Source organism: Hippopotamus amphibius, chromosome 4, assembly GCF_030028045.1.
Source record: "Hippopotamus amphibius kiboko isolate mHipAmp2 chromosome 4, mHipAmp2.hap2, whole genome shotgun sequence".
NCBI classification, from domain to species: domain Eukaryota; kingdom Metazoa; phylum Chordata; class Mammalia; order Artiodactyla; family Hippopotamidae; genus Hippopotamus; species Hippopotamus amphibius.
In genome coordinates, this window is record NC_080189.1 from 182,781,236 (window position 1) to 182,796,674 (window position 15,439).

Here is a 15,439-nt window from a genome sequence, read left to right on the forward strand (position 1 = left end):
GCGGAGCTCAGTAAGACTTTAATCGGATTTGGTGGGCAGAGCTCAGTAAAAACTTTAATCTGTTTGTCTGCTAATGGGTGGGGCTGTGTTCCCACCTTATTGGTTGTTTGGCCTGAGGCTACCTAGCACTGAAGCTTACAGGCTCTTTGGTGGGGCTAATGGCAGACTCTGGGAGGGCTCACACCAATGAGCACTTCCCAGGACCCCTGCCACCAGTGCCCCTGTCTCCTTGGTGAGCCACAGCTGCCCCCCACCTCTGCAGGCAACCTCCCAACACCAGCAGGTAGGTCTGGTTCAGTCTCCTATGGGGTCACTGCTCCTTCCCCCTGGGTCCTGGTGAGCACATTTTTTTGTGTGCCCTCCAAGAGTGGAGTCTCTGTTTCCCCCAGTCCTGTGGAGGTCCTGCAATCAAATCCCGCTGGCTTTCAGAGTCTGATTCTCTGGGGATTTCTCCTCCCTTTGCTGGACTCCCGAGTTAGGAAGCCTGATGTGGGGCTCAGAACCCTGACTTTAGTGGGTGGACTTCTGCAGTATAACTGTTCTCCAGTTTGTGAGTCACTCACCCAGCATTTATGGGATTTGATTTTTACGCGATTGTGCCCCTCCTACCGTCTCATTGCGGCTTCTCCTTTGTCTCTGGATGTGGGGTGTCTTTTTGGTGAGTTCCAGTGTCTTTCAGTAGATGATTGTTCAGCAGTTAGTTGTAATTCCAGTGCTCTTGCAAGAGGGAGTGAGCGCACATCCTCCTACTCCACCACCTTAATCCTATCTCTGTTTCATGTATTTTAAAGCTCTGTTATTGGGCACACTTATTATTGTCTGATAAGTTAATACTTTTTTCATTATGAAATGTCCTTCTTTATAGTTAGTAATACATTTTATTTGACATCTATTTTAGCTGACATTAATATTGCCACTTCAGCCTTCTTAAGTTTACTGTGTGCATGCTGTATCTTTTTCTCCATTCATTTACTTTCAAACTATCAGTGTCTTTGTATTTAAAGTGTGTGTCTTATAGTCAGCATGCAGTTGGGTCTTGATTTTTTTCCTGACATTTTCTGCCTTTTAATTGATGTGTTTAATGCAGTTATTGCTTTAATGTAACATTTAATGTAATTATTGCTATGCTGGGTCTGGATTTACTATTTTATTTTTGTGTTCTACTTTTCTCACTCTCTCTCTCTCTCTTTTTTTTTTTTTTTTTGTTCTTCTGTTTCTCTTTGCTGTCCTTCTTTTGGATTATTTGAATATAGAATTTGAATTTAATTTTTCTCTTGGTTATTTTAGCTATGCTTCTTTGCATGATTCTCTGGTAGTTCCCAGGGATTATAGTATACATATTTAACTTTTCATAGATCATTTACAGTGAATAATGTATCCTTTGTGCAAAATATTGAAATCTTGCAACCTTATAGATCCATATCATCCCCATCCTTCATGTTATGGTCATTATATGCGTTAGATATACATACCTTATAAACCCTGTAAGACAATGATATAATTTTTGTCTTAAAAAGTTTATAGGTTTATAAGAATATTATTGATAAAGGGAAAATGCAAAAAGGAAAAAAATCTTGAGCTCATTCAGCTACTTGTCATTTCCAGTGCTCTTCATTTTTCCTGAGGGTCTCAGTTTCCCTTTACTCTGAAGAACTTCCTTTAACTTCTTGTAATGTGGATCTACGTGCAATAAATTCTTTGTTATCATTGATCTGGAAGTGCCTTAATTTGTCTTCATTATTGAAGGATTTTTTTTGCAGAATGTAGAATTCTGGGTTGAATTTTTTCCATTCAGTATTTTAAAGATGCTGCTTCACTCTCTTCTCCTCTCCGTGGTTTATGATGACCAGCTGTTCATCAGATTATTGTTCCTTGTATATAATATGTCGTTTTTCTCTTGCTGCTTTTTTCTTTTTTTTTTTTTTTTTTTTGCTATGCTGTGTGGCTTATGGGATCTTAGTTCCCCGACCAGAGATTGAACCTGGGCCCCCAGCTGTGAAAGCTCAGAGTCCTAACCACTGAACCACCAGGGAATTCCCTGATTATGATATACCTTGAGGTGGTCTTCTTTGCATTTATTTTGCTTGGTTTTTGTTTAGCATTTCATGATTTTACATTTCTGTCCTTTATTGAATTGGGGATATTTGGGACCAATATTTTTTCAGATATTTTTTCTGTCCTGCTCTCTCTCTTTTTATATTCCAATTAAATGTATCTTGGACTATTTGAGATTGTCTTAACAAGTCCCCAAGGCTCTATTAGTTTTTTTCTTCTGTGTTCTTCACCTTGGATACTTCCTATTGATCTATCTTCAGATTGGCTTGGTCTTTCCTCTGTCTTGTCTGTTAATTCCATTTAGTGAATTTTTTTTTTGTCAGAAATTATATTTTTCAGTTCTCAAATTTCCATTCAGTTCATTTTTCATTTGTATTTTCTGCCAATACTTCCCACTTCTCTCTGAAATTTTCATTCATTGAAAAAATACTCATTTTACATATAGATGATAGTCATGACATCCATTTTAAATTCCTTATCTGTTAGTTCCAATGTTTTGTTCATTTTGGAATTGAACTCAATTTATTTTCTTTTCTTCTGAGACTTTGTTCCATTTCTTAATTCTTAGTATGTTACTAATTTTGAGTTGTATCCTAGACATTATGAATATTAAGTTGTGGAGATTCTGTATTCTGTTATTTTTCTATGATGAGTGTTGTCTCTTTGTCTCAGCAGGTACTTTTCTTGGTTGGGTTTGAACTGCAAGCTCTGCTCTGAGTCTGTTCCATGCATGTATAATTCACAGGTCAGTCAGAGATATAAGGAGCCAGTTTGGGGATCCCCTCTCTAGTTTTTTTTCCTTCTGGGATTTCCCCACTCTCTCCAGTGTTCAGTTTTCAGACTTCACTTTTTTTATTTTTTTTACTTTTTTTTTTTAAGGACAGAAAGACTACAGGGTTTTCCAACTGTGTCCTCACCCCAGTTGTGTGCACGACTTAGCCCTGGGCTCAAAGCCATGAAAAAGGGAGTTTACTTGTAGTTTCTCAACTGCCCTCCACCAAGTGAGTGCAAACTCCCACCAGAGTCTATATGCTTGTGTCCATGCTCCAGTACTTCTGCTGTTATTTGTATAACTTCCAGGCTTAACAATTATTTTCTGCAAGGGCTGTTGTCCAAGAGGAGTCTGTCATACCCGGAAGCAGAAGAGACTCATGATGCTTATGTGTTAGTTGGGAGACATAGTAAACAAACAAGCAAGATGATTCTAGGTCATAGTGATGCTATGAAAGAAAGAAATAAGGTGGATGTGACTGAAAGAAACAACTTAAGAGAAGGTTACTAGCAAGTTTCTCTGAAAAACTCCCATTTGAGTTGAGACTGAAAGAGCAGAACTTAGTCCTGAAAAAATCTGGTTGAGAAATGCTTCAGGCAAAGGCAACAACAGATACCAAATCCCTAAAGTAGGAGAGAAAGGACCGTATGGCTGGAGCATGGGAAGAGAAGGGAAGAGGATTTAAAATGAGGTTGGAGAGGCAAGGAAGATCGTGGAGGGCCCTGGTGGACCTTGATAAGGAATTGGGAGTTAGTGCCTCTAGATAAGACACTATGATGACTCTAGCTATAGGGATGTGCTTACCAAACAGATTTGACCACTCCTATTACTTTGCCAGATTAGCCAGTCCTTAAAGGTCTTGACCAGTGGGTGGTATGGCGCTGTGATTATCTCACTGGCCTGTAAGTTAGCATCATTGGAACAAAAGCTAGAAGACCGTGCAGTGGATTTCTGCCATGTGTGGGAAGTTGTACTAGATGTATTCTAATAGCTGCTCTACTTCCGAGGTTCTCTGTTATCCTAGAAAAGAAAATGGCCTGCATCTAGAAAAATATCATGGCAATTAAAACCACAGTTTTAAAAAAACCCAAAAGCACAAACCTAGAGAATGAAAAGACAGTCGCAGAGTGAAGCACTGCAGTTCTGTAATAAAAGAATTCACACGATTTCTGCCTACCAGCAGTGGTCTCCAGTTTTAAAAATATTGTTGTGTTCTAGAAATGTGCTGGTGTGTGTTTCGTAGTCTGATTTCTCTGGGGATCATTTGAGACTCATTTGTCCCTTTCCCTCGGTCTAGATGACAGCGCTTCTGCTGCCAGTAGCATGGAGGTGACAGACCGCATCGCCTCCCTGGAGCAGCGAGTCCAGATGCAGGAAGACGACATCCAGCTGCTCAAGTCAGCTCTGGCCGATGTGGTCCGGCGGCTGAACATCACTGAGGAGCAGCAGGCCATGCTCAACAGGAAAGGACCTACCAAAGGTGGGCATGCGAGATGTACAGGAGCAGCAGGGGAATCGGACTCCTGGCACATGCCTTTTTTTTTTCCATTCTAAGTATTCTTTTCTTTTATTGAAGTATAGTTGATTTACAGTGTTTTGTTAGTTTCAGGTGTACAGCAAAGTGATTCGGTTGTATGTATGTATATATATATATTTTTTTCAGATCCTTTTCCCTTATAGGTTATTACAAAATATTGAGTAGAGTTCCGTGTGCTGTATAGACAGTAGGTCCTTGTTGGTTATCTGTTTTCTATACAGTAGTTGTATATGTTAATCCCCACCTCCTCACGTATCCCTCCTCACCCCTTTCCCCTTTGGTAACCATATGTTTGTTTTCTATGTCTGTGGGTCTATTTCTGTTTTGTAAATAAGTTCATTTGTATCATTGTTTTTTAGATTCCACATATAAGTGTTATCATACGGTATTTCTCTTTCTCTTTCTGACTTACTTTTAGTATGATCATCTCTAGGTCCAACCATGTTACTGCAAATGGTATCATTTCATTCTTTTTATGGCTGAGTAATAGTCTAGTGTATGTGTGCACGCATGTGTGTGTGTATCACATCTTCTTTATTCTTTCTTCTGTTGATGGGCATTTAGGTTGCTTCCATGTCTTGGCTATTGTGAATAGTGCTGCTGTGAACACTGGGGTGCATGGATCTTTTTGAATTATGGTTTTCTCCGGATATACGCCCAGGAGCGGGACTGCTGGGTCACATGGTAGCTCGTGACAGATTCTTGCTCCAGCAGAAACGTTGCTCTCTTAATACTGAGACAGAACCCCAGCTTAGAAAAACAGTGATGCAGTCTTAGGATTGTTGAAATCATCACACAAAGCGTGACAGTATTTTTTGGCTGGACGTTGGCGGATTGTAGCCCAGAGGTGCACCATTGTAGGTGATCCGTAAATGCTGGTTGCATCGAGGAAGTGAACGGGAGAACAGCGTTTCTCCAGACTCGCTGGGATAGAGCCAGCTTGCAAAACAATACCCCAAACCAAAAGCAAGCACGAGTCCTTGGGCCCCTGTGGAGGCTGTTCCACCCGGAAACTTGTGGTGACTCTCATCTCTTTCTGTCCTTAGTTTACACTGTCGTCCGGTTCAGCACAGCAGACACTTGATCACGTTCCACATGTGGAGCTCTGAGCCAAGGACTGGGACCCAGAGAGGGCAGGCGCCTCCCTAATTTGCTCAGAACCCTGAGACTCGTCACTAACTATCACCCCACCCCCACGCCGCACCTCCCCCCCTCGCCTTCTTAGCTAGTAATCTCTTCGGGGCAAAGCCTCCGGGTTTTTTTTAAATCCCTTTTTCTTTTGTCCAGAAGAACATAGCCTATGGACAGAATTCTATACCTATAAATAGTGGATTTCTGGCACATTTAAATCACCATTTCATTTCCCAGTGGTGCCTGGGAACAAAACAAAAGCAGTATTTGTGCTTTAAGTAACTTTGTAGTGACCCTCTTCTTACAATTTTGGAAATAAAATGCCTCTTAAAAGCGTCTCTCCTCCTAGTTAGTACCCTGACATCTGCTTTCAGCCAATGTGCATTGCTTATCTTTTGCCAGACCTCTTTTCCTCATGGCAAACTCTAGAAAACGGAATTCATCTTGGCTGTAAAATTCTTTTGGTTAAAACACTTTGAGTCTGTGGCATGTAAATGTCCCTTTGAAATTAACTTTCTTATTTTGTTTGCATTTAACAAATTATTTCACAGTTACCATCTTTTCCTTGGAGTCAGGAGAGGGTACTGTCTTGACAGTTGCATATGTTAGTTTTTTCTCTGGTCTTGGATACATCTTCACACGTCTATTGAAAGAAATCTATTTCCTTGTCCTTCATGGTAACTATCGCCAGCTCCATGTGAGATATACACACTGGGCGATGTCTACATTTTGGATGATCCTTTGAAATAATCTTTTTCTCCTAAGTTACAAAGCGATTAGGGTATTTTAAATAGAAACCAGGTTATTCTAGGTATTCTTGACCTACTCAGCTTTCCAGAAATAAATCTGATGACTAAAGGGTGCATTTGAAGTCGTTGCTTTATATACAACTTCAGGCTTCTAAAACTTCTATTTTTAGAAAAGGAAGGGGAAAAATAATACAAGGGGCCCGCCCAAGAGTTTTATTTTCTTGATTAAGAGTAAAGTTTGAATTTTGGAAACTTCTAACTTTTTTTCATACTTAGATCTGATGTTTCTTTATAACATTCTTTTCAAAAGTGAAAATAAACCAAAGCACGATAGCCAAAGTCACATCAAGAAATAGAAAAAAAGAGCGTAAGAAAGCTGGTGAGTGGCATGCCCTGATTGCAGTGGGCCGTGGTTTTCCCTACTTGTATGCAGTTAGAGGGTGGTGGGAGCGGAGGGGAGGGGAGGAGGAGGAGTGGTTCCACCAGAAGCTCCGGGTCGCTGCTTCTCTTTCAAAGAGTGCTGGGTGGGCGCGGTGCGTCCACCTCTACCTGGATGGCTGGCACTCATAGCCGTGGCTTAGTTGGGGGATGTTTAGACAAGATGGCTTTGAGACAAACCTCCTTTGGTTCTCACAAGGCCACCTTATTATTATCTCTTGCCATTCTTTGGGCTTGCCGTCCTAATACAGACTTGAAGTAGCCTGGACATGTGGCATCATAATTTTTAAATATTAAGTGATTCCCCACCCCCGTCCCCCAAGGTTAGTTGACAGAAGCTTAGGGCTCAGTGTTTCGCGCTTCTGGTGCACATCTTTGTGCTGTTTGCCCAGTGACAGGGACGGCTGTGCCACAGAGAAACAGGCCACCTTGGGAGGCAGTGAGCATCGGTGTGGGTCAGCTCAAAGTAAGTGCACGGTGAGCACTGCGTCCACGCTATGGCCATCCCAAACTGTGAGACCTCAGCATCCACTCAAAGGCCTCAGTATTGCCTGGGAGACCATGGATAACAGCTCTTATCCTTTTCACGATGGTACTTTACTTATTTGAAGAAAGGCATCCTGACATCTAAGCTTTGACTTACTTTATCATCATTCTTCATGTGACTTAACTAGTACCCCCATGAGAACTGCAGTCTCATGAAGATAATTCACTAACAGACCAAGTTCAAGGCCTCCTGAGAGAGAGGAAAGATTGCGGCCAACCTGTAAAATGCGAGGCTTTTGGACACACAGTTTATGGAAAGAGAGCTGTGTCTCAGACTCTACTTTTTCTTGGTAACCTTCTTCTGTCCTCAGAATCAAATTGTTTCTGGAGACCTATATTCTTTTTTTTTTATTTTTTTTTTTTATTTTTTTCGGGGTACAGCAGGTTCAATCATCTGTTTTTAGACACGTATCCCCGTATTCCCTCCCTTCCTTGACTCCCCCCGCCTCGAGTCCCCCCCACCCTCCCCGCCCCAGTCCTCTAAGGCATCTTCCATCCTCGAGCTGGACTCCCTTTGTTATACAACAACTTCCCACTGACTATTTTACAGTTGGTAGTATATATATGTCTGCGCCACTCTCTCACTTTGTCTCAGTTTCCCCTTCACCCCCTGCCCCCTCCCATACCTCGAGTTCTCCAGTCCATTCTCTGTATCTGCATCCTTGTTCTTGTCACTGAGTTCATCAGTACCATTTTTAGATTCCGTATATGTGAGTTAGCATACAATATTTGTCCTTCTCTTTCTGACTTACTTCACTCTGTATGACAGATTGTAGTTCTATCCACCTCATTACATATAGCTCCATCTCATCCCTTTTTATAGCTGAGTAATATTCCATTGTGTATATATGCCACATCTTCTGTATCCATTCTGGAGACCTATATTCTTAAAATTCTTGCTAATATTAACATTTTTTCAGTATTGTGGTTGAACTGGGAGCACAGAATGCAATTATATTGCTATTCTGAGTGTAAATACAGAAAAACACATGATGAATAAGGGGGTGCCTTGCAGAGTGATGCATACTGGAGAAAAATTGTGTAGGAAACAATAGCAAAAGTAAGCGATTGGGTCATGGCCAGAAGACTGCGGCACCTCGGATGATGGAAAGCCGTGCAGTCTTTAAAACTGTTTGTATTCTTGGTAACAACAGAGAAGATGCTTGTGTATTATATTAAAAGGCAGAATCAGGATATAAAACTGGATATGTTGTATTTTTCAACTAAATAGACAAAATCTATGCAAAGCAGAATGGAGAGAAGAATACCATGAGTTATCCTTTTTTTTTTTCTCTGAGTGGTAGGATGATTGTTTTTTTCTTTTTTATACTTTTACTTGGTTTTTAAATGTTCTTTGGTGTGCATTCCTTAATAAGCCGAAGGAATTTATGTTTTAAAAACGACTCCTTTCCTACCACGGAAGCTGATCTTCACTGCACAGAGGTCAACAGCAGTGCTCAGAGCAAATGTCCGGAGGCTGGAGCTTGCTCACGTGTGTTCTTAAGAAGACAAGGAATCCTGGTTCGGGGTTAGATCCATTGTAGGCACGTTCGGCTAATTTCCATTTCAGTGCTAGGGGAGTGTTACTGGATTTTAATGTAAAATGTGGGTTAAAATATGGTCATTGTCCCACGTATGGGGGGATTGTCTGCTTTGTTATACATTAACCAGCAAGAGTTTCCATTTCTCATTTTATATTTTGCCTGGGAGTTCAGGCTGTCTTTGGCAGCTTGCCTTTTTAAAAACTTGAATACACCTTTTGCAAACTTTTCTGTTCTTTATATTAATAACCCCATTAATTAATAGATCACAGAGTGAATAAATATAAGCAGGGCTTCCCTGGTGGCACAGTGGTTAAGAATCTGCCTGCCAATGCAGGGGACACGGGTTCGATCCCTGAGCCGGGAAGATCCCATATACCGCAGAGCAACTGAGCCCGTGCGCCACAACTACTGAGCCTGTGCTCTAGAGCCTGTGTGCCACAACTACTGAGCCCACGTGCCACAGCAACTGAAGCCTGCGTACCTAGAGCCCGTGCTCTGCAACAAGAGAAGCCACTGCAATGAGAAGCCCACGCACAACTAGCCCCCGCTCGCCACAACTAGAGAAAGCCTGCACTTAGCAACGAAGACCCAGTGCAACCAAGAAATAAGTAAACAAATAAATATTTTTAAATAAATAAATAAATAAATATGAGCAAAAACCTTCTGCTGGAGATGCTGACAAGCAAGACAGTGCTGTTGTTCCAGGACCTCAGAACCTGGTCTCAGAACGTAGTTTCTGCAAGTGCTGTTGAAAGCAGATTGTGTTTAAGTAGCTGCAGCCACATTAAACTTAACCATCATATTCACAATAATACTCGAGGCTATCATTTATTAAGTGGATAGGTGTTGGCCTTTGCAGTAGATACTGTGGATGTATTAACTCATCTCACCTCTCCACAGTCCTTTGACGTAGGTGTTATTGTGCCCATTTTACAGATGAGAAAGCAGCCTCTAGGAGACTGAATCATTTGCCCCAGGTTACACAGCTGGTTAGGGAAAATCTGGCGCTGGACCCCAAAGCCTGGCCACACATACATTCTTCCTGCCCTCCGTGTTGCTTGGCTGTGTGGGCCTCTTAGCAGTATTATTTAAATGAGCATTATTCAAATCAAACCAAATATTTAAGAAATGAATAACTCTGTGACTTGAGAGGCAAGTTCTTTTTTCAAGGTTTAATTTGATTTGCAAAGTGTCCCAAATTCAATAAATCATATTCGGCATATGATTGTGTAAAATACTGTATTACAGTCCTTCCACAAATTTTATTAGATAGGTGCAACTAACAAACTAAAAAGTTTTAAGTTCTTCGCCGTGAATGAAACTAATGAATATTTGTTTCCTTATCCTGGTTAACCAAAATTAGCAATTTTTTCCTCTCTCTCGTCTACTGTGCTTTCTCCTTATCTTTCTCCTTGCAAATTGGTTGATTACAGAAAGTAACTTGTGCTTTCTTTTGGATGGGACATGCTATAGTTTCTTCCATTTTCCTCTTTAAGTGCCTTCCCCAGTGTAAATAGGCATTCATTAGTGATTTATAGAAAAGGCTTATAGATATATTGTTTTTCAGAGACTGAGAAAGATTGTTTTTAAACTTTGTATAATGAAAATGTTCAAACACATATAAAAGTAGAAAGAAGTGGGCGTGTGCCACGCCCTGTGGGTGGTCTTTCGTTTTATAAATAATTGGCATTGTACACATGGCATTTTTTATTTTTGCCAGTATATCTTTAGGATAGATTCCTGGAAGCGGGATTGCTAGATCCAAGGATAAACGCATCTGTAGTATTGCTAGGTATAATATTAGCAGTGGAAATCTTCCCCAGTACATAAGTAATTATCTATTTTGTCTTACAATTTAGAAAAAGCAGGTTGTCTTCTCCAACTCCAAGTATAGACATCTTTTCCATTTTGAAGTAAATAATTAGGAATTCTGGGTTCATAATGGCCAATTATGTTAAACTTTGGATTTCTACACATAATCACATAGTCATGCTTTGCATAATTAAATTTATTTTGAAATTTCATGGAACGTTTTACTTATCAAATATTGCACATTGAGTTATTAATGTGATGTAAGCTACAAGGGTATCCTCATCTTTAGATTATAACAATATCCTATTAATAAGCTTTAGTAGATCTGACTACATATACTTGAATTTCTGTATTTACATCACTGTCATTTTGAAAATACATTATCACAGCTGGTACTTCCGGAAGTCTGGGTAGTCCAATCCTGCCATTAAGAAAGATGAAAACGTTTTCATTTCAGGCATACTGGTGAATGCTTTAGACCTGAAATTCTGAATCCCTTTGTTAGAGACTTTCAGTTCCCACACTCTGGAGTCATTTTGCAGGGACGTTAACTCGAGGTAGTTTATGGGGCCTTATATTAAATAGCATGCACAGTAACAGGAAACTGTTGGCCATGAACACTGCACACGTGACTGTGTCTGTCCCTCCCCGAGGCCTGTCTGCTTTGGTGGCTTCTCTCCTTCGCTTCCCGTGGGTTAACAGGTCTAAGAGAACTTATGCAGCATGGCAAAGTCACACGGAAGCTCCGGTGTTCTTTCCTGAGCACTCTTCTCACATGACTTAAGATCCTAGATTTCAGAACAGGGAGAGCCACCCTTAGAGCATTTACAGACAGAAGTCTTTACCTTATGGGCCAGGGAAGCGGGGCCCAGAGGGTCTTGCCTGCGGTCACACTGCCAGTCAAGGACACGTTGGTCCTCGTGCCCTGACTCCCTGACTCCCAGGCCTGAGCTTCTCCTGCACTCTTCTCCCCTGCCCACTCCCACCACCACCACTTTGCCTGGGCATGAGAGGAAAGCAACTGTTTTGGGGATGAGAACTGTCCGGGGTCTTCCTCGACTCCCTCCTGTGTGTGCAAGATGCAGGGTGGGCATTCACTGGACCTCATTCTGCCTCAGGCACCTTTGGTCATAACTGAAATCCTGCACTTAATTCTTCTCACGTTGCATTCAGGATACTAGACTACATCCCGGTATTCAAAATAGAGCATTTCATCACCCAGGTGTAGCCATGGGATAACAGCTACCACCTCTTATGTGCTGCTGTGAGCAGGGCACGATGCCAGCAGCTTGCTACTCCGCATTCTCCATCCTCACAGCAGCCCTGCAAGGTGAGCACCGTTATCCTATTTTACAGAGAAGCCGAGGCTTGGACAAGTGACTTGTCCAAGGCTACGTAATAAAGCCCAGTTGACCGTGAGTCGTCCCATCTAAGTCAAGACTCTTTGCCCTTTATTCCTCTGTTTCTCCAGCCATCCTGCTATCCCTTCCAATGAATGCATTCTAAACTTATATTTTGTCTCACTCATTCTCCTTTTAGTTTGAGAAATTCTCCTTTCAGTGCTATGTGTCTATGTTTTGCCCCTAGGAACAATTAAAATAATTTTTTAAGAAAACCTTTTATGAACCGGAAGAATGTCTCATATCTCAGTGTCATCTCAAAGCCAGGGATCCATCTATCTTAGCACCCAGTGAGCAGGAAATTGTGTTTGAACCTTCCCTGGTGCTGTTTCTCTTTTGCAGTTTCCGAGATTGCTTGTCTGAAAATGACTCATTTTGGCTGTTCTTGTGTCCTGCCATCCTCATGATCCAGGCTGGTACCTATCCAGATTGGACATTAGGCGATACTGTTTTCTTCCAGAACTTTTCTTTATAGCGGCAACATTTTTTCCTTGAGCGGCTAACCATGTTTAGATATGGAAACATGAAAGAGACCTGATGTAATGTCGTGTGCAAAATAAGTATTTAGCAAGCATATTGGTGTAGTCGTGATGCTATTTAAGGAGCCAGTGGTGACAGAAAACCAAGGATATTATCAAGATAAGGATGTAGCAGTGATTGGATCTTGCCAAAGGGGAGAACCTTTCCAACTTCTTCTCATTCCAAGACATCTCCGCTCCATCCTTCTCCCCCTCCTCCTCTCCACATCCACTATTTTTCTTTCATTATTTCTCATTACAACTTATTCTGTTTGCTTTTGATGCTACTCTATTGTAGTTTAATGTGTAAGGCTTATTATGTCCTCTGAGAAGGCCTGCTGCATGCAATTGATGTTCTTTTTATAGGCTTTAAAAAATCCCATTTCCTTTTTTGGGGAGAAGTACAATACCAGATTATTATGAGACTGAATTTTGAAATTATGACTCAAGGAAAAATTAAAAAACAGTGACTCAGAGGTACTTCCCTGGTGGTCCAGTGGCTGAGACTCTGAGCTTCTGCACGAGGAGAGAGTTCCACCCCTAGCTGGGGAACTAGGCCCCCACATGCTGCACAGCACAGACAAAAAATAAAAACTAAAATTAAAAAACAAAACAAAAAAACCCAGTGACTCAGAAATAGCAACACAATGCCTTTTCTTGGAAGCACGATCTTTGTGCTTTAAATGTAATGCAGTCTGATCAGCAAATGCGCGTTGAACCCCTTCTGTGTCGGCACTGTAGCAGGTGCTGCCTTCATGGAGTGGACAGGATGGAGTGGATGGGAACAGACAGTGCGAGGACAGTGGCCAAGCAGAGACCTTGGGAGCCCAGGAGGCTCATCCAGCCTGGTCTGGTGGATGCATAAGTATGCAGAAGGCAGGTCCTGACCCAGGTGCCAGAGACGAGCTGGGGGCCAGACCTCTTCCATTGGCCCCTCCAGGTCCTTTCTTTCCCCTCCTCCAACCAGCTCTCTGCCCCAGGGGCTGAGCTGTATGGACCACACTAACCAGCCCCTCACCCTATGCTCCAGTGAGGTTTTAGCAGGGGGACCCCCCAGCCAGGGACTGGAAGGAGGGAGAGTGAGGTCAGAGGATCTACCCCTGACTCCTTCCACATGTGGCCCCTCAGGTTGGCTGTGTCCCCACCCCCTGGATGTAGCTGTGCTCCGCCAGCAGCTTCTCTCCTCTTAGGGTCCGGTTGCCTATCTCCCCTTGGCCCCTCAGGCATGGGATTGGCTATAGCTGTGCTGCGGTCAGTCCAGGAGATGGGGAAGTAAGCCTGGAGCTCGGTATGGAGTCCAGTGCACTCGCCAAGCACAGGGAGAAAGATCTAGGTGACACCCCCTCTCAGCACGATGTCTGCACCCTCTATAACAGGGGAAGTAAGACTAGCCTGCCTGAAACAACAGTCTGTAATCAAGTACTAAACTGTGAGCTACAGACTGATGTGTAATGGAAGATCAGAGCCGGGGCAACCGAGGAGGCTGGGGCTAGCGAGGAGGGGCCCTTCGAAGCGGGAGGATGGCACAGACCAGTGGTTCTCAAACTGTAGTCCCCGGAGCGGCCGCCACCTGGAAACTGGTTAGAAATGCAGAGTCTCAGGCTCTGCCCCAGACCTCCTGAATCTGGGGATGTGGCCTAGTGATCTGTATTTTAACTCCAGGGGATTCTGCCTCATAGAAACAAGCCAGGAGGCGGGGATGAGGCGGGATTTTGTTTGTTGTGGGTATGTGGAGGGATATTGAAGAGCGTGGGTGCGGGTGGGAAAAAGAAAATCCGTGGAGGAAATGAGCTCTGATCACTGAAGTTATAAAAGAGCAAAACGACAGCGGGCGGCCTGGAGGCGCAGGGGCCTGGGAGTCGCGGGACATTGTCCTCTCCCCTCCCTCCTCTAGGCCTGGGTGTGAAATGGGAGCTGGACCAGACCTTGTCCCAACTGGACGGGTGAACGCATTCCAGGTTGCTACCACTCTGCCTGGCACCGGGCACTTGGAGCTGCCGTCATTGTTTCAGCTTTTACATTTTGGTTGGTTCTGATGACCTGTCACATGGTGCAGCGGGCTGTCAGGAGCCGTTGGAGACCATCAATGAGGAATGTTAGGACGAGAGGTTCTTACGGAGATTTGCTTGGACAAAGCCAGCCAAATGCACTAGGAGACCAGCCCTTGGTTCCAGGGGTTGTGCTGGGGGAGCCACTGCAGAGATGGCAACAGTGGAATGCAAGACAGACGCCCAGGAAGCTGGTGTGTGTACTGTGGTCACCACCCACCCCGGGCCCCTGTAGTGAATTACTACAAACGGAAATTGATTCCCTCGCAGTTCTGGAGACCAGATGTCTGAAATCAGTGTTGTTGGGCTGAAATCAGGGCGCTGGCAGGGTTGTTCCTTCTGGAGGCTCTGAGGGAGAAACTGGTCCATGCATGTGGCCTGGCTTCTGTGGCTGCTCGTCGTCCTTGGCTGGAGGATGCATCTCTCCAATCTCTGCCTCCGTTCTTACGTGGTGAGCTCCTCCGTATGCATCTACACGTGGGCTGCTTTTTCTCCCCTTAATTTATCTTATTGAAGTATAGCTGATTTACAGTGTTGTGTCAATTTCTGCTGTACAGCAAAGTGATTCAGTTAAACATATATATACATTCTTTTTCATATTCTTTCCCATATGGTATATCACAGGATATTGAATATCGTTCCCTGTGCTGTCCAGTAGGACCTTGTTGTTTATCCATCCTGTATACAATAGTTTGCGTCTGTTAACCCCACACTCCCAATCCATCCCTCCCGCTTGGCAACCACAAGTCTGTTCTCTGTGTCTGTGAGTCTGTTTCTGTTTCATAGATACGTTTATTTGTGTCGTATTTTAGATTCCTCATGTAAGTGATATCATATGGTATTTGTCTTTAAGTTACTTCAGTTAGTATGATCATCTCTTGTTCCATCT

General features: G+C 43.0%; 1 protein-coding gene across 2 annotated transcripts in view; it reads left to right on the forward strand.

The window, feature by feature from the left end:
• Positions 1 to 15,439, forward strand: part of EML1 (EMAP like 1) — a 203,164-nt gene that overhangs the window by 105,530 nt on the left and 82,195 nt on the right. For both annotated transcript variants that reach the window (XM_057731976.1, XM_057731975.1), the window contains exon 2: positions 4,125 to 4,307. In XM_057731976.1, the coding sequence (XP_057587959.1) occupies positions 4,125 to 4,307 (183 nt within the window). The remainder of the gene's footprint in view (positions 1 to 4,124; positions 4,308 to 15,439) is intronic.